This window comes from Podarcis tiliguerta (genome assembly GCF_965153285.1).
Source record: "Podarcis tiliguerta genome assembly, chromosome: 5".
Taxonomy (NCBI): Eukaryota; Metazoa; Chordata; class Lepidosauria; order Squamata; family Lacertidae; genus Podarcis; species Podarcis tiliguerta.
In genome coordinates, this window is record NC_139538.1 from 35,760,382 (window position 1) to 35,779,816 (window position 19,435).

The window sequence follows — 19,435 nt, forward strand, 5'->3', positions numbered from 1 at the left end:
TTTATTAGACAATATTTATTTATTATTAAAATATTGTTATACCAAGTGGAATGCTACAGCAATCTCGGTATAGGGCGGCATAATAAAACGGTCAGGTTTACGTTTAAATACTTAAGATAACTTAAAATGCACCCAAAATAAAGGGAAAAAAACACCCCTCACTGTCTTTGGCAGAAAAAAGTTCACAGCACAAAAATACTTAAAACAGGAATACCAATATTAATGCAAAATATATTAAGCTGTGTATCTTTCTCTCATAACTTTTTTGCTTTGTTTTTTTTTTTTTTACTTTGTAAACAATGCACAATAACTGAACACCTTTTTACACACTTATATGAAGGGGGATTTTTTTTATTTAAAAAAATGCAGTTGTCCAGCAAATGCACACATTTAGCAGAGACAAAGGTGTGTGAAGGCAGAATCAAGAAAGCACCAAGGTTTGGTGAATATTGCAACGGACTACTGCCAGAAGCCAGCTGTCAGTAGGCAGGGGAGTGTAAAAGGCTCCTGCGTTGTACTGCAGATTCTGGAGTGGTTCTAGAGAAATGATATACCAGTAATCAGTCCTTGCCCAGAACTTTTTCTTAAAGGCACATTCGTGACACAAAGAATCTGCATATTCACTCGCATCATTCCCACAAATGCCCTTTTTCTCTTTTAGAAAACTACTACTAGCTGCTGGCCACATTCTCCACTTCATAAACACACAAGGCTCCAAGCACAAACCCCCACACACATACCGCACCATACTTCCCTCGCTCTCTTGAAATAGTTCCAATTCATTTCTAAATGATTTTCGCCTGCAAATCAGCATCGCTCAGATCAGTGAGAGGCCCAAACCATGATCCTGCTTTCAACCACATGGCATTCTCTGCTGATGGGAATGGCACCAGTTTTATACAAACTGGGGATCAGGGCCATTCATCCCAATACAGCTGTGCTGATCTATACCACATGGGATGCCTCTGCCTTAAAAAAAAGAAGACAACAGCTTGGAAACAGCAATCCAGGAACAGAAGCACTTGGCTTGTGGCTGCTGTTCAAACAAAGAGCAGGGAAATTCCAGTCTGAAGCATCATGGGAAATTGCTTCAAAGGAAATGGAATCTGAAGGACTCTGAAGGCGGATATTTAACTCCAGACAAACAGGATATGAAATGGAGGAAAAGAAAAAGCAAACACTGAAGAAATTCTGAAAACAAAACAAGGAGTGGGGGGGGGGGGGAACTTGTTTAAGTGATGTGGAGCAAAGAGAGATCAAGCAGATCCACTGCAGATATCATAAAAGGGACAGGAAGATCCAAACAGAGGGGCGGTGGCTGAAATGTTGATTACTATTTGGGCTTGTTCTTATATAAGTTATTTACAAAAATAAAGACAGAGATGGGACCCATCTCCTCTATTCCTCTTTCCCCAGTACCTGTGACAGGCCATGTGCTATCCCCCAGGCAATGGGAACACACTGCTAGCAATCCCCAGTATCGGCAGCAGTCTTTCTGCCTGGGAGCTGAAAAGTGGACGGGGGGGGGGGGGAGTGGGGAGGGGAGAAGGTGCAAGGAATTAGTTCTAGCCACACCAAGCACCAGACAAACACTCTTTGCTTACAACAGCTTACACTTCAGGTCCAGGTACCTGCCAGGAGCCCAGTGATTCAGGAGTATCAACCCGTTTGGTGCCAAACCCCAGCATGGTCCGTCCCCCCCGCTGCTGCCCTGCACTGTGTTGGGCCATATCCAGGCAGCACGAGAGTCCAACCTGGCTTCGCCGTTTGCCTTCCCATCTCTTGGGAACGCCAGTGGCTAAGAAAGTCATGGAGCAGTTGCTTCTGTGCAAGGACTGGCCTCCATCGATGGTGCTGCAGCTGCTGCTGCTCAGTCCACTGGTGGAAGGGAGAGACCTGCCTGGGCAACCGTGAATGCTCACAACCCAAACAGAGAGGGATGCTGCCGCCACAGCTTTGTGCCTGAAAAAAATCAAAGGATCGGCGTGGGGTTTTCCTTCAAGTCCTTCTTGAAAAGTCTTTGCCCTGCACGCCACACGCCATCCTAATTCTCTGAAGGCTTCCTTCGGTCCTTGCTCTCTTGGTTTGTTACCGTCCCCTGATAAGGCAGCAATCTGCTACGGAGTGGCAAGATCTGGTCATGTGCTTGGAGGATTCCCACTCCCCAGTTCCTCAGATGAGAATCTCCACCATGTCCGACAAGTCCACGGCTTTAGCAGCTGGCAAAATCTCTGCGAGGAAAAAGAAATACAGCCCATGTTATAATGCAAAGTGCTTTGCGGAGGAGTGCAAAGCTTTGCAAGGCAGCAGTGCAAACCATCAATGACCTCAGTGTGTCTTCTGTAGTCGAACCTTTTATCCTAATGACAGAAACTAAGGGGGTGAGGGAGGCTCAAGAGCCATCTATTGAAAAATAACTTGGCAAACAGGCAGCCCGCTGGGGGAAAAAACTTGATGGGCCAAGGCACTAAAACCTGCAGCTCTTGCCTCATGCTAATGAAACACATGTCACATTGACCTAACCATGGGCATCTGTCATTCATTCAACCCACATGTTGGTGGAGGCTGATCAAATCCAGCTCCCAGTATGAAGCTTAGGCATGCCTAGGCACCTTCTCTTTGTAGGGGATAAATATCTTGGGTTTACAGCTCTGAGTGTGGAAAGAGCCCCCCCAAAACAGGTAGAGGTAAGTACCATCATCTCTGGAGGGTGGGATGGGTAGAGAGTAGGAGAAGAAAGACACACAAGATTTTGCCTTCCTGTCTTGAATCCTCCTTCAGAACTTTTCCTCTCTGCGCCAAGCTATTTCAACAATGGGAAGTTGGGGACATCTGGGCTTTATTGTGGAAAAGGGTCTCTAAGAGACTACTAAGGAATTTAGGGAGCTTTAATCAACGCAGCCTTTCCGCATAAGCCTTTGTTTAATCTCCCCTCTCTCCCCCCCTCCAAACACACTGCCCCCCCCCCCACTTTCTGCTCCACCTGCTCCTAGAGGATAATCCTGTACCGCATTGCACGAAACTCATGATTAGTCACTATGGCAGGAATCTGGATCCTGGCATTTAGCCTGCTGAAAGCAGCTCTGTGTTCACCTCTTAGTTATGTGAACCTTGCCTGGCATCCCTGGTGGGGGGTGGGGAGGCAGTTCACAGGGTTTACTGCAAGCACAGCTATTAGCAGAGCCCATTAGGAGATTGGCAGGCACTGGGGTAGCCTCACAGCCGCACTCTGTAGGTTAGAGCAACCGCTGGCACTCACCTAGGGAATTTGCTGCACTGCCACTGCTGGCGCTGCTTTCAGGCTGGGGTTCATCACACTGAGCCCCCTCGGGTAAGCCTTCTGTCTGCGTACTCCCATCTTTGCTGCCGTGTTTGGCATGGAAGGCATGAGGGACACAAGCTGATGTGGCGGCTGCTTCTGCTGAGGCTTTGGGTGCTGGAGGAAGGAGAAAAGGAGCCCCATTTAGATGAGCAAATACAACAGAAGTGAGAAGAGGTTTGCAAAATTTGAGGAGCTTTCCAAGAATAAGCCCTTGTGTGTGTTTTGGGGTTCCTAGAACTGTATGCTAATACCCTCTTCTGCATTTTATCTAGAACATGAGCATCCACAAGTGCTTCCTGAAACGGACTCCTAAGCAGCACAATAACAAGTGGGTGCTAAAGAATGCAGATTCCATATAAAATATAGCTACCATCAAGTGTTTCATGGGAAGCTTAACAGGAGCTAGTAGAAAAAGCACCCTTGTATACATTCTAGATATAGACTCCCTCCCTCCCTTTGTCTAGCACCAAGCAAAGCCTCTATTACCTGGACTCCCTCGGGAACCACTTTCGCTGACAGAGGCACCTGGCCAATACTGGGTACCAGAAGCGGCAAAGATGGCAGGCACAGATTTGGCAGGCCGCAGGGAGCCCTGGTTAGCCTTGCTAGGGTCCTTGCGAGAGCGCTGCTGTAAGACTTTGATGACAGCATCCTTCTCGAGAATTTGTGCATGAAGTACTTTTAACCTGGGAAGTGAGAGGGGAGGAAACACAATGTGAGGAAAAAGGCGGGGTGACTTCAGAATATGCAGGAAGCATTCTTTTTGAAGCATCTGAAGATGAACCCTGTGGGATCAGACCAAAGGAAGCCAATCTATTTCAGCATCCTGGTCCATCCAGAGGCCTATGGAAAATCCAGAAGCAGGACAAGTGCTCTAAACTCTGCTGTTGTATTTTGTGGTTCTTGTTTTTAATCTGCAAGCTGCCTTGAAAGACAGGGTATAAATATATATGATAATTGTTTCCCCAGCAACTGACATTCTGAGGAATGCAGAATCTGAAGCATGCAGCCATTAGCACTCCTAACAATGGAGAAGAACATAAAAAGATCTCTCCTGGATCAGACCAGAAACCTTCCTAGGCCTTCGGACTCTAGTTCTCCTGCAGCTCAATGGAGATTTCCCTCCAAGCCCTGTCTCTGTTTTTCCTGCTGTTAACTAGTTAAGGGACTTCTCAGAGGCACCAGGAGCACAAGCTTCCCTCTGGCATGTTTTTGCAGAATGTAAGCAAAGAAGCCATTTTTTCAAGGCATGCAGTGCGCCAAGGGGACCACTCATTCCCTTTGCGTTGGGACCAGAGCAGTGGACCAGGAACACTGTACGCCATCTCACGCAGGACTAACCTGTTCTCCATCTCCTGATGTTTGTGGTTCGCGAGCAGCAGGTCCTCATCAAAGCTGCTGTTGGGCGAGTGGCGCGGGGAGTGGTTGATGATGGTGGTGTCCCGCTGTGCGGCCGCCGTGGCAGCGGCATCCATGGCAAACTGCCTCATGGTGCACTCTTCCAGGTACTTTTGCTCCCACTTGGTCATGTCAGCCTCCAGGGCCAAGATCTTCTCTTCTCTTTCTCTCAGCTGCTCAGAGAGCACGTGGGGGTTCAGCTCGGGTGACGCTCCACTAGGGGCTCCCATCTGTCTCTAGATCATCAGTGAGGAAGAGAGGCCCAAGTGAGTCTGCATTCTGGGCTACTGGTGGAAACAGCCTATTAACACACCTACAATAATGTGCTTGGTGTTGGGAATGACCCAGAATTAACAGTGCAAACCCAAATGTGTCCACACGGAAGTTAAGTTCCATTGACACCACTGGGATTTATTTCTAGGTTATTGTGTATACAACCGTAACCCAAATAACTTTTGAGAATTTGGGCGCTTTTAGTTTGAAAACAATCCACTTCTATTAATCGTATTATTTGTAATACTAATCTCTTCAGGATGTGGCTCCAAATTTGCCACCTGAGGCTTCAAGACCCCCAATGTTATTGGGTTGGAGATGCCACTGTTCTAATATTTTATAAGCATTTTCTTTCAAGTTACGGAAAAGTGAAATTGATGGGCATCTTTCAAGGGGAAGAAATAGGATTGCAACTCTTCAGAAATGACTAAATAGCCCCAATTTGGAAGCAGAGGGTTGCTCGGCCTTCCTTCTCACCTGCTGAGCCCGCAGCATCTTCAGCTCCTGCTCCAACCGGGTGCGGAGACGCAGTTCCAGCTGCTCGCGTTTTTCGCAGGCAGCTTGGAGCTGGCCCAGTGCCTGCTGCAGCCTCTCCACTTTCTCCACATACGCCCGTTTCTTCCTCAGCTCGTCCTCTGTTTTAGCGGCCCGAGCCTGGGCACTGCTCAGAGCCTGTTCCAGCAGCTCTGCCCTCCGGCGTTGATCGTCGTTTGCGCTGTGCAGCCGTGAAACCTCCTGCTCTAGCTTCTCCCTTTCCTGCTGGTGCTCATAATCTGGGAGGAAACATGAGGAAAAGGCAAGGTCGTTACTACCAATCCATGGACATCTTTTTTTTGGGGGGTGGGGGGTGGGAGGCAACACAGCCAAAAGCCAACCACACAGTATCAACCAATAACTTTTAGTCACCACAAACTAAACCAGCCATTCAACAAGTCATGGGGAGAGAAATGGGTGTTGCCTCCATTTTTAGTAGCCATTGACCTTTAATTTGTTTAATTATTCCATGGGGTTGGGGGCAGGGAGAGGTTACATTGGAAGCTGACTGATACACAGGGGGCAGGGGAGTGTACCAATTTGTGCCAAGATGCTCTCTTTTATACTATGGATCCTAGAAGAAGAGGAGTTTGGATTTGATATCCCGCTTTATCACTACCTGAAGGAGTCTCAAAGCGGCTAACATTCTCCTTTCCCTTCCTCCCCCACAACACTCTGTGAGGTGAGTGGGGCTGAGAGACTTCAGAGAAGTGTGACGAACCCAAGGTCACCCAGCAGCTGCATGTGGAGGAGCGGGGACGCAAACCCGGTTCTCCAGATTACAAGTCTACCGCTCTTAACCACTACACCACACTGGCTCTCAGGTATCAATGCCCTGCTTTAGGTGTTCCCACACTGTTCGTTTTCCATGATATGATCATGATGGGGGCACCATGCACATTTCCCACAATGAACAAAAAGAAAAAAACTTGGGGGAACTTGGCACAGTCATCTGAAAAGCTTCAGTTATTGTTATAATTAACTGTATTTGTAGTCGCTTTCCTCACAAAAGCGAATTGCACGAAAACCTATGTATATACATGCCTAAAATAAATACTACTTAAGTGTTTGCAGTTTTATACCGTGCATGTCTGGACTGGCTACAGAACTGCCTCCCTCATTCCTTACCAGGAACCAGGAGGAACAGTTCCTACATCAGTTCTGGAGATCCCTTCCCCTCACTCGCATAACTCTGAGCAAGGGAGCTTCTTCCCAGACCACAAGAAGTGGGGTCGTTATAAAGCTGAATCAATACAAGCAAAGGACTGGGGCTTGGTCCATAATTTAGTTTCAACAATGAAGAGCCACTAACAAAGTAGCCATTGGGGCATATCCCTTTTTACTGCAGCCCTAACAAACTTATGAGGGAGTAAGTTATTTCTGAGTCATTGTGCACAGGGGATCTTGCTTAAGAATATCAGTTTTGCGTTTACAAGGCCAGGAAGAAAGATCTGCTTCTGAGAGGGAGCAGGAGAAATCTTCAAGGACTGAAGGCATTTCCTTAAGTTGGATATTGAAAACTTAAGAACAAGTACTATCCCCATCCCTTGGCAACTATCTCTCCTTTTTCAAAAAATTCAGAACAATAGCAGGAGAGAAGGAGAGAGAGAGAATGAACAAGTTGGGCCCAGGACTCTCAACAGAGGGAGTGTAACTTGTGTGCTGGAACAGCCGTAACAGCCACTGGAATGCAAAGAATCCAGGTCACACTGATGGCTGTGGTGATTAATGCCTCTAGTTTAAGTGCCAAGAACAGCTTAGCGCTCTCTGGGGAATGGCAAAAAGCTTCCAAGAGAGGATACGCCTCCTCTTCAATCTTAAAGGAACCTTTACTTTTCCTCCCTTCCCAACCCATTCACAGGAAAGCATCAGGAATAAGGACCACAGTGTTAAAAAACAAACAAACCCAGCCCAACTAAGTTAGAGCTACAATCACAACACCAGAAGCCTTCTGAAGAGACTTACTTTGGGCAATAAGTTTTGCCATAGTCCCTTGGTTCCCTTCTTGGTTTTCCTGTGCCCGGCTGGCCAGCTGCCTGTTTGCAGATTCCAACCTCTCTGTGGCAAATTGAAAGAAAATAAATAAATCAGGATTTAATTTATTTCATACAGAGGTTCGTGGAGTAATAGAAAGGAGTGGTATATAGCCTGTCAAGTGATGGCAGTCTGCTACCAATATGTGGTCCTCCAGATGTTGTTGGACTCCAACTCCTATTAGTCCCAGGAAACATAGCCAATGGTCAGGAAATATGGGAATTGTAGTCCAACAGCAATCTGAAAGGCCACAAGTTTCCCATTTCTGTTACAGACAGTAATGACAGGGTTGCGTGGCTACTAGCAGTGACGCTTTGATGGATCAGAAAATCTTTGTTATATATATTTAAAGTAGAACCAGCAACACTTTGAGTTCAAAGCCTTGGGACACTCCTACCACATTTTTTGCTTTGTTGGGTTTCTTTATTATATTTTTCTTCTAGTGCCAGTGTATAGAAACTGAGGGGGAGATATCCAACATTAATTATACTAAGAGCATGCCCACAGAAATATATTGATAAGTAATGCAAGTCCATTTATCTCAGGAGGTCTACTCCCAAGCATGAATAATGTCTGATATTACCCAAGGTATTTAATGTTTTTATCATGTGGCTTCCAGGATCTGCCAAGCTAAACAATGCAGGTTGGAAAGTTTTCCAGACAATGGTTTGGAGGACTGGATAAGCCATGGGCTTGCACGCTCCTCTGCTCTCATGTGCACAGCTTCCCTCTTTATTGTCAGCTCATAGCTAAACAGATTCCCATAAGCATACACACTGCAAAATCACAACTGGAAGCCCACAATTTAACAGACAAGATAGAGAAGTCACATGCAAGAGGAGGAGGAAATGCACAAGTCTGTAGCTCATTCACAATTATAGCAATTGAGTCAGGGCCTCTGGTGAGCAGACATGCAATTCAACCTAAGGAGTTTGTTTTAAAGCAGGAGTGGCTAAACTGCGACACTCCAGATATTGCCAGACTCTGAAGTTTTATCAGTCTCAGTCAGCATGGGCAATGGACAGGCATGATGGGAGCTGTAGTCAGTGGCGTAGCGTGGGGGGTGCAGGGGGGGCTGGCCGCACCGGGCGCAACATCTGGGGGGGCGCGCTCGCAGCTCTCTGCCCCTACCTGGCTCACTCACTCTCTCTCACTGCAGTGCTGGCTGTGCGAATCTGATCCAAGCCGCCGGGTCGCCGCCCACTGCGGAGGGGGGGTGCCAGGCGTGCGGTGCGGAGAGAGAGCGAGGGACTATCTGGGGAAGGGACAGTGCAGTGGGGGGGGGGCAAATTACTTGCCTTGCCCCGGGTTAGGGGGCGCAAATTACTTGCCTTGCCCCGGGTGCTGACAACCCACGCTATGCCACTGGCTGTAGTACAATACCTGAAGGTCCACAGATTCCCCCATCTCTATTTTAAAGTTATACAGGATTGGAAGCTTCAGTCATGCATGCATCTTTCTTATAACAAAAATCTCCTCTACGCAGATATTGGGCCAAGTATACTAGGCCATCTCTGTCATCTTACCTTTCAGATCTCGGTTGAAGTCCTGCAACCGCCGCATCTCTCCATCCTTCTTGTTCCTCATTGCCTTCTCCAACGCCTCTCTCTTAGAAGATGCCTTCATTAGGTTTTCATAGTCTTCTGAAATTCGCTGAATCTCTGTTTCCAGCTAAAGAAGACAGCAAAGAGACTTTAGTTAAAATGAATAGTCTGTATGAGAAGATATATGAATGCTCCTAAGAGATAACTGCTCAAGATATGTACTTTGCACACTGAATGGGTATATAGACAACCATCTCTTAATATCTGGAACTTGGGTTCGGAATATGGATTTGAATTTTGTAGGCTGCTTTGATTCATGAAACAAATAGGCAGTACTGCTCAGGAAGGCAAAGCACAGGAAAAGCATGAAAAAATGGCAAGGCATGAATAAAATGTAAAATGCAATATACAGGAAGATGTTGCTTAATATGTACGTGTCCCAAGATGCTGTTTCTGAGCAAAACCTTGTCCTTTTGTTGCCAGATTGGTTGTTAATAATACTGCTCCATTACAGCAGTATTTTGCATGTGTATGTATACAAGCAATTAATGGAAAAATATTTACTTTTAAAAAGTTGAGACTTTTGAATTTGGAGTAAATGGACACCCTCGCTAAATACAAATTCCAGGATTTAATGAGGCAACTCAAGGCCATTAAAATGGTTTCAAAGCAGTTTAAAGTTTGTATGGGACACTTAATTTCATGTATGATACACACACACACACACACACGCCTTCTCACCCAGATACACAACTAAAATACCAGCCCAAAAAGCTCTCAATGTTTCTGGATTCCATTCCAAGATAAATCAAACAAGCCAGTGTGCAATTCGGATTTCCTAAAATGCCTGTGGCCCATGCTCTGCTGCTTTGCTAGGCTATCTAGCATAAGCTGGGGCTTGAGCTCTCAGCAGTTAACAGGGCTTGGCGCTTATTTTGAAAACAAGCAATAAAATTGACCCCATCACCCTCCCTCTTTTTCTCCCAGAGAGGCTATCAGTGCTAGACAAATCCAAATGGTGCTTGTATATTCTGCACTCTTTCCTTTTCTCTTCCCTCACCCCCACCCCAGTACCAGCTGGCAGGGTCCTGACACCCAATTATGTGTTCCATTTTTACCCCTTTCCTTTGCAGGCTTGGCACATTCCCTCTGCATCCCCACCTCTGCAGCCCTGGCACGTGCCCCTTACAGTCCCCAAATAACTCGCTAGTTCAAAAGGGAGCAGTCTCACCCTTGGCTGAAGCTGGGACACAACAGGCCTCTCCTTGTGCGCCTTTGCACAAAAGGCTTTCTGTGACTCGCCTTAGTGCAGACCCCAACAGGGAGGGCTTGATAGGGAGAGGGCACAACTGCTAATAGAGGTGGTGAATGGACTCTTTTCTATGCACTCAACAACTGCTGCAGCTTAAGACCTGTTGTGTGCTGTGGTGCTTGTGCTCCACAGCTGCTTAATGGGGAGGGGGGGGGCGATTAAACAAAATTAAGGGAGATGTATTTTCATGACAGCTGTTCTGGGGGACAAAAGACAAGAGTCAAAGGATTTCAGGAAATGCTCCTGAAGACAAGGCTGGGGTTGTGAGGCATTTTCTAGGGAGCATCAGGACTGCTCCCAGCCACAATGGCTGGTTCATAATGCCCCGGATATACACTTTCACTACAGCATACCCTCCAACATTTCTCTGATGAAAATAGGGATGTCCCATTCCATAATAATTTTACTATTTATACCCCAGACACTCTTACTGGGTTGCCCAGCCACTCTGGGTGGCTTTCAACATATATAAAAACAATAAAACATTAAAAAAAACAACCTTCCCTATGCAGGATTGCCTTCAGACAGCAATGAAAATAAGGACATCCTACCATACCCTCCAACATTTCTCCAGAGAAAATAGGGACGTCCTAAGGAAAAGCAGGACATTCTTGGATCAAATCAGAAACTGGAACAGCTTCTCTAAATCAGGGACATCCCTGGAAAACAGGGACACTTGGAGGGTCTGCTACATCAAGGGGACCAGTTTGAGGGCCACACTTGCTTTTGGGAAACCTTTGAGAGCCACATGCCTTTGATGGCAGGACCAGAGTCAAAACTGGGCTAAGCAACAAATGTAAATTTTAGCTTTGTACAGTAGGCTAGAAACACACCAATGGTTCTATCATGCATCCATGCAAGCAAGCAAGTAAGCAGGATGCATGATCAGAGTTGCAAGGAACATTCCAACCAAGCAAAAACACCTGTGTGTGTGTGTGTGTGTGTGTGTGTGTGTGTGTGTGTGTGTGTGTATGTAGAGCAGGACTAGTAAAGAGTATAAACTGGGAGAGTTCCAAGGGCCACATGTGCCCCCCCCCCGGCCTGATGGCCTGCACTTATGGGCCAGAGCTTGTTGACATGACCACCTTCCTTAAAAACTGAGCCTAGTCCTAAAATCTTACTGGGAGATACAAGCTAGGCTCTCTAGCCCTATTGGAGAGGAGAAACACTAAGAAAAAATTCCAACTTTAACATTCCTGGTTCTTTCAACACAGTATCCAAAGAAAGCAACTTTAGCTGTGAACCTTTCCTACAGTTTAAAAGCAACTCTCCTACCATAGCTCCCCTATAAAAACTGGTGCCCTCCAGACCTTCTTTGCTTCAATTTTGCATACTGAGTATGTATGTTGAGGATATAAAATTATTCCATTGGTTTTAGGCTTCAAAGAAATTACATTCATCTGTTTAAATTGTGTACAAAAACCTATGCTTATGCTCTGTAATTTTATGTGATATATCCTCAACATACATACTCAGTATGCAAAATTGAAGCAAAGAAGGTCTGGAGGGCACCAGTTTTTATAGCTCCTGCTTGGATTTTTTTAATAAATAAAATATCCAGCATCCTGAGATGCTGCTTCTCTCTTTTTTCTGGTTTGCTACAGTTCCCAGCATCCTCAGCCAGCATGGCTGATGGTAATAGATGCCGCACCTCTGGGAGGAGCCATGGTGGGGAAGGCATGTTTGCAGTCTTGCTACCAGCTATGTCAACTTAGAAGAGAGGTAGTCAAGAAGTGGTTCTTACGTCAAACAATGGATTTAACCTCTAGAACAGCGGCTGTGACTCTTTCTCAGTCACATTCCCTCATGGGCAACCTCCCAGGGGCTACAGGTCAGTGGTGAGTAGGGCCAGAGACAATAGTGGGTGGAGCAAAGAATGCAATTCTTACCTTTGTACAGTGGGCTACATTCCACTCATACATGACCAGAGGCTTCCACAAACACCCCCATCCTCCTCTCCACCCTCCATCCAGACAAGCAAGCAGCAGCATCACCACTCAAGGCTACATTCCAGCTAAGCAAATACACCAGATGAGAGAGCACCACAGACCCGGTGAACGGTACAGCCAGACAACACTTGGAAGACCAAGATGGCCGCATCAGACCGTGCCCCTTGGGCTGGACGTTCGTCACCCCAGCTCTTGCACTTTGAGGAGCAATTGTCAGGCATGGAGTATCTTGCCTGGAATAGCTGCAACCCGTAAGGGGGTCTGCATCTCTTGCAAGTGCTTTGGGTCGAGTGAGCTCCTCAGAAAACAACAGCTACTATGCCTGCTCTTTTACCTTCTGTATGCAGCTGGCTTTTTCGCCGTAGTTTTCCACTTCCCTCCGCAGCATCTCGTTTTCCCTGCGGAGCTTCTCGTTCTCTCTCAGCAACGTCTCGTTGTCCATCAACACGGCTTTCATTTGGGACAAGTGGCTACTGGCAGAAGCAGCCTGGGCTGACATAAGAGCCTCCATCCCGGCAGGAGTGAGAGACCCCAGAGGACTATGGCACAGGGCAGCCTGTTGGTGGGGCAGGTAAGCTTGGGGCATCTGGGCCTGCATCACTCTATAAAGAAAGCAGAGGTGAAGGAATTAAAGGCAAGCACTTTAGGCAAGAAGGCCTGAGCACTGATTTTTGCAGCAGTACAGTGCAAACCCTGGTTCCAAGCAGGTACCTGATGCACTCAAATGAACAGCCCAAAATACTAGGCCTCAAGGATACGGCAACTTGAACTTATTGCTTTAAAACCTAATGGTACAGGGACTTTTCACATTGACTTTTCGCTAACAGTATAATCCTATACATGTTCAGTCAGCGAAAAATCCATGAGGCTTACTCCCAAGCTCAGCAATTCAACTAAATTCTTGCTAACACAATGGGATTTCCACCCGCCTTCCTGTGTGCACCCTGAACCATCATCCTGTCTGCACCCTGGAGGAGAACTTTCCAATTCACAAGGAGAAATATCACAATACCGCTACACTGAATACCACTCCAAGGGTCTGGGGAAGCAAGCCAGATTGTTTTAGACTCCTATTGTATTCCTTCATAAATTACTCTTCCCACTCCCCCACCCAGGGTTATAGGAGGCACATCAGCGAATTATTATAGGCAGAAAAGATTCTTGAATACCTCCCAATTTATTTTTTGAGAAAGACACAGCCCCTATTTCATAAGACATGGACTCTATGGCATCAGTCAGTGCCAACCACTGATTTAAAAAATGTAACTTTTCACTGGCCAAGTTTGACTGCGAAGGAAAGTGAGGGTCAATCAGAATAGTTAAGAGGAGGATAAGAACCGGGGTAAAGAGGAGTCTACGTTTAAAGCCATAATATTTTCGCAAGCATTGCATCCTTACAAGCTACTCCTTCCCAGACTCCCTGTGTTTGTAGAGCAAATATTACCTCACTCATCATTTGGCACATGTTTAAAACACAGAGGAGTACAGAATTGTGTTGAAAGAAGCAGCCACTCACCACAAACTTTTACAGCTCCTGGCATTAAAGAAACCAGTATTTTGATTCACAATGGAATATATATTGCACAATCCATAAAGGAGAATGTGCCAGTTTGAAAAATTTGTATACATTAAGATTAATTTATTATTCTGCAGATTTGATTGGTAATTCTGTGGCAGCTAAGATTACTACTGAAGTTACTTGTACCTGGATGCAAAATGCATTTACTTAGGCTACAATCCTAAACACGTTAGAGGAAAGCCCACTGACCAGAGTAAATATGCATAATATCCTGTTGTCAGAGAAGTAAGCCAATTTATGTCAATGGGTGAGCATCAATTGTGATGGCATATACCTATGGTTACTCAAAAGCAAGCCCCATTGAGTCCTCTCCATAATTATTTTGAAGTGTGTAGACAGAGGACTGCAGCTTAATCTGGGTATGTTCAAATGTCCAATAAAAACTAATTTTGTGAACTTGTTTAAATGCTCGTTATCTACGTGCAATAATCAAGTATGGCCTGAGAATATGAAATGGGCAATTTAGTAAATCTAGAAGAATCCATGATATGTACAAGCCTGACTTTTTTTTTTTTTTAAAAAAAGAGGTTGCTCACAACTCAAACATCTGCAGAAGGACAGCTTGAAATTCTTAGAATTCAAATGACCACTTTCCTGGTGCCTGAATGGGAAGGTGTTGTCCAAGAATATATGATTTCATCTGACCGAGGCTTATTCAGACATTCTTGTGAAGTGATCTTGGAGCAAGCAAGAATAAACGCACCTTCCTCTCAGCATGTAGCCACCACCCTCTCCTTTTGTTCCCCTGGAAAGAGGCTTATTTCCTGTCTCCAACATTATCTCTTCCTGTCAGCATTCACTACCAATTGCCTCACAGAAAGTAAGCCACGGTTCTGTTCCCAGTCTCCACCCCATGCTTCTATAAAGGGGCTGCTTTAGCCAGCAAGTCACAAATTGTGGCAGGCAGCTGTGAAGCCAGCTATAAATGTCCTAAGACATCAGTAGAAATAGAATATTCCTGAGCAAGTAAGTCTTTCATATGACAACTTCAGAATGATGTACAATGCCGAAGATCAACCTTCAGCATACTCATATAGTATGGCAGTGCAACTCACAATCTTGGAAGGGCAATGGCATGTTAATGAGATAGGATAAGTGCCCCATTTTCATTTTTTTTCTTTTTCAATTTTTTAAAATTGATTTTCCAAAATATTTTTTAAACAAACATAAATCTCAACCATACTTAAACCAAACTTAGTAACATTGTCAAGTGACTTCCTCGTATCCCCCTGGTTGAATTTCAGTGTATATCATTTTAATGGTTTTCCAAAACAAGTCCCCCATTTTCAAGGCAGGGCAGACTTTGGTCACCTTGGATCCACCTCTGAAAACACTCATCACTTACCACCCTCTAACCAGAAAAGGTTTTGCAAAGAACCACATGCAGTTTCTGCTAAGCAGAACCTTGTTGCTTTCCTTTCCCACCTTGCTTACATGTGTCCTAGATTTAATCTTGCATATGCCATCTTCCTAAATATGAAGCTGTACATGGTACAGGAAGAAAAGCAACTCTTTGACTCCTCCCCATCATTTTGTGCATGACTTGATTGGCTAATGGTGAAGCCCTGACCCGCCCTATCCCAAAACAAAGCCATGTGAACTTTGAGCCTTTTCACTTAGTTGCTTCATAGCTGAGGCTAAAAGTCAATGAAGCAACCCTCTTCTCTTTTGTAGGGTGCTTCGTTCCTTCAAATATTTCTATGCAACCTGCTGCTTCTTTGCTTTCCTGGGAAAATGAGCATCTTTAGGCAAATGTCCATCTCTTTTCGCTTTGCTACCTTTCTACATTCACTAGTACCTCCTTCCAAAGTTCAGTTTATAGGGTGGTATACAAATTCAATCAATCAAATCAGAACCAAACATTCAAGCCCACAAAGGAAGGTGGTTTTCACAATTAAAGGTAAATATGGAAAAACAACAGCAATGGAAGCTAGTTTATACCTCTCAAGCTGATCAGGTACACAAATTTTTGAGTGTGTTATCTCCCTTCTACCACATCCCACTTCCATTCATTACATTTCAAAATCACTTCCATTCTTGGAAAAAGGGAAGGTACTTTCCAACCAAAGGAACAACCATGCAAAGCAACTTATCAGTTCTCCTCAAGCACCTTCCGAACACTTGCCAATCATGAATTTCCACCCTTGTGTCAACTGCATGACTAACCCAGTCCACCACCTAAGTCTTTGTGGAATCATCCCATCTTTCACCAACATCTGAAACACACGAGGGTGTGTAAAGAGCAACAGTGTGATTGGTTACCTGATTTCAGGATGCTGAAATGCTGGGCCTTCTCTGAAGTGATGCCTGGGGTCTGGAAGGTAACCCCCTGGTGCCTCCTGCGAAGGGATGACATAGGGGTATTCTGGAGGAGGCCCTCGGGATTCTGGTGCCTCAGAGGGCTTCCCTCTAGGGACAGAGAGATGGTGGTGCCTAGAGAGCTGAGGGTAGCTGTGAGAGGAGCTCATGTGGTTCTGAGCTTTGGCTCCGTTCCTCTCAAGCGACATCTGCAGCAGCCGTTCACTGAGCGACCTCACATGCCCGTGCTTCAGCTCCTTCAGCGACTCGTCCTGGTGTGGGCTGCTGGCGTCCGAGGTGTAGGCCCTGCGTTGCCCGCCTTCAGTGTGCGCCCCGAGCGCGGCAACCCCAACCTGCTGGCCTCGTTGCGAGGCGTAATACTGAGAGTGCGCTTTCGCCTCCTCGTAGGTGGGTAGCTCCTCTCCCTTGTGCTGAGGCTGGTAGAGGTGGTACATATTGTTCTCCAGGTAGAAGTGGTCGCCATGGTGCTCCTGGCCCTGTGGCTCCTGCCGCGTGGACTGCTGGACCATCTGGCTCTCCTCCTGGGTGAGGCTCTCGAGGGAGGACCGTGGGCTGCCACCGCTTCCTCCTCCACGCAGGGCCTGCTGCTGTATTGCCAGGAGAGTGCGGTTCTCTGTGAGGTTGCCATACCTCAGCTGCTCCTGGATGAGGCGGTGAAGGACAGTCCCAGAGGAATCCTCAGCTGTCCTCATTCTCAGCTCAACTGGCTGCCCACAAGCGCTTTCCAAAGGTACAGAAGATACTATCCCCGGAATCTAACAGTGGCGGCCCAGCCAAATGATCCTAAAAATGAAGAGAACAAGAGTCAGTAGGGATAGAAAGCACTGCTCGGTTGAGTCTGCAGGAAGAAATCCTTCCAGTTTTCCATCTTGAGCTTTAAGGGACTAGGACCTGGTTTTTAAAAAGGTCACATGCCCCTCATGAAGGCCACCTAAGGTAACAGGGTTGTTGTGAGGATGAAATCACATATCTTTACATGTTTCTTGGAGAAAAGGTGGGATGCCAGCGTGATAAACATTAACTAGTTGTGTTTGTTTTAATTGCTCATTTATATCTGTTGTGTGTCTTTCAGAATTCTTGGGGTAAATGCCATAAATAAATGTGTCTCAAATAGGGCTTTCTTCCATCTGTTCTTGGGCTTGTAGCCCTGAACTCCTTTGTAGGATAGCAATCTATTGAAGATCCTGTGCATCTCCATTCAGAAGAAAGTCTGGTTTCAATGGGACTTTCTCCCAAGTAAGGATGCAGAGTACCACAGCTAAACTGTGGGGAATGAGCAAAGTGATGTGCTCTTTTCAAATCTAGTTTTTCCTAACAACAACCTTGTTAAGCAGGCCGTGACCAAAGAAGCATGATTGACTCAGTAAGCATCAGCCAACAAGCTACAATAGTAATCTAGAAGTTGCAGGCTGCATTGGTTCTATAACAGTTCTCAAGGTCATATTTCAGAATGGCAAAGAAGGTCAAGTATCATGTATAAGGTATTCCCAGAAGGCTCATTCCTATTTAAGCAAGTCTGTTACCTGTTTAACAATCATCCTATCATTAGCAATATCCTCAAAAGGGACCATCTACTAAATTGGCCGCAGAAAATCTTTCATCGGTGAGGAGTCACAAGTCACTCAACCGACACACAAATATTTTACTCAACGCCAGAATGAAAATCAGAGCATGAAAATGGTCTCTGGGTAAATTCCAGTTAAACATTTGTTTCCTTTAAATGAGAACAGAAACTTCACAAACAAGGTATTGTCCGTGCTGCAGAGCAGCCAGTAGTTGCAGTTGCTACAGGGCGGCTCCACAGCTGGAAACCAACCCATGTCCTCTAACTTACCTTCTGATGCACAGAGACTGACTCCGGCCAAGGAAAGGCACTCTGCACATGACCAAAGGCATTAGCGTAAGCAATATTTTAAAACTGCATGGTGCCGATGGCTCAACTACCAGGGTCACAGAAAGGGCAAAGCCAATTCCAATGAAAGCATGCTCTAGTTTACCTTAGTAAGCTATTTGGGAAACAAGGTCCTGTAAGGGAAGTGGGGAGAGGGAAAACAGGAGATGGCTAATTCTGTTCACCCACCCTTCAATCCTGTAATGCCATTCTGCAATGCTATATTAAGTCCTTGTACTGTAAAGAGTTGAGATTAATTGCATAGGTGAACCCTATCCCAAGTTAATAACCAAATGGAGAAAAAAGGGGGGTATTAACAAGTAATTTTTGCAGATTAACTGAATTGCAAAATTTTAACAACCAGACATTATTGGGTATTTCTATAGCACATTGAATAGGACAAGCTGCTTCATGGTTTTTAATTGCACTCATTTTATGAGCTCCATAACTATTTTCCAGGCAAGGGGGCTTAACGATGGGAATAAATATTTCTACTGCACTTTGCAGTGTATAAAGTCTGATACACCATTATCTTGATGCTAAATTCCAGAAAGGGTCAAGCATGCCAGAAGTACTTTTCTTTTTTTGCAGCAAATGTTAGCTTATTTCTTTTTAAGGAGAGTTCACCTTAAAAGGTGAACAATAAACGATGGAGCAATCCAGGCATGTCCATCGGAAGTTAAGACTCACCGAGCTCAATGGAGCTTAGTCCTAGGAATGGGCGCACAGCTTTTAGCCTCAGGCTGCAATCCTATGCACGCTTCCCCGGCACTGCTTTGCTAGGCTGCTCGTCTTTAAGTGCCACCAGCCTCTTTGAGTGCTTCCTTATCTTAACTATCTGCGACAAATTCTACGCTCCGCTCCCGTGGAAAAAATGCAAAAAGTCTCCCTAAGCAGCGGCAGCCAAGGCCAGGATCCCGCCGCGCCCCCACCCGTCGCCGTCCTTCCAGCCCAAATGCATGTAATGGAGAGCGATCGCCCGAAGCGCACTCAGCAGATTGCCATCTGCGCAGTATTTCGAGTTTCCCCTGCCTCGCTGCCCGCTCTTTGTTTTCCAAATAGTTCTGCCCTGACATCATCGGGGTTTGGATTGCAATTAACATTCCTGCGAAGTGAGAGTGAGAGCTCCGGGCTCCGGGAAGCAGCGGCCAGCGGCAGGCCAGACAAAGCCAAGGCGGCCGCGCGCGAGAGGGATGCCCCTAGCAGCACCTGCCCGCCCAGCCCACGCGCGCCCCCCAGCCCTAAGCAGCAGCACCCTTGTCCCACCTACCCACGTCTGG

General features: G+C 46.0%; 1 protein-coding gene and 1 long non-coding RNA gene across 3 annotated transcripts in view; one reads left to right on the forward strand and one right to left on the reverse strand.

Moving 5' to 3' along the window:
• Positions 1–19,435, reverse strand: part of AMOTL2 (angiomotin like 2) — a 20,497-nt gene continuing 1,062 nt past the window's right edge. The window contains exons 1-10 of one of the 2 annotated variants that reach the window (XM_083443240.1): positions 18,846–19,179; positions 16,208–17,047; positions 12,701–12,968; positions 9,088–9,232; positions 7,493–7,585; positions 5,471–5,766; positions 4,664–4,956; positions 3,809–4,008; positions 3,260–3,436; positions 1–2,231 (exon numbers count right to left, since the gene is read on the reverse strand). In XM_083443240.1, the coding sequence (XP_083299366.1) occupies positions 2,173–2,231; positions 3,260–3,436; positions 3,809–4,008; positions 4,664–4,956; positions 5,471–5,766; positions 7,493–7,585; positions 9,088–9,232; positions 12,701–12,968; positions 16,208–16,956 (2,280 nt within the window). In that variant the 5' untranslated portion in view covers positions 16,957–17,047; positions 18,846–19,179 and the 3' untranslated portion in view covers positions 1–2,172. Of the gene's footprint in view, positions 2,232–3,259; positions 3,437–3,808; positions 4,009–4,663; positions 4,957–5,470; positions 5,767–7,492; positions 7,586–9,087; positions 9,233–12,700; positions 12,969–16,207; positions 17,048–18,845; positions 19,180–19,435 lie in introns of those variants that run through there. The other variant, XM_083443239.1, reaches the window with a different exon arrangement.
• The window catches only part of LOC310678911, a 27,957-nt gene continuing 25,578 nt past the window's right edge, over positions 17,057–19,435 (forward strand). The window contains exon 1 of the long non-coding RNA XR_014512026.1: positions 17,057–18,164. This is a non-coding gene — a long non-coding RNA (uncharacterized lncRNA). The remainder of the gene's footprint in view (positions 18,165–19,435) is intronic.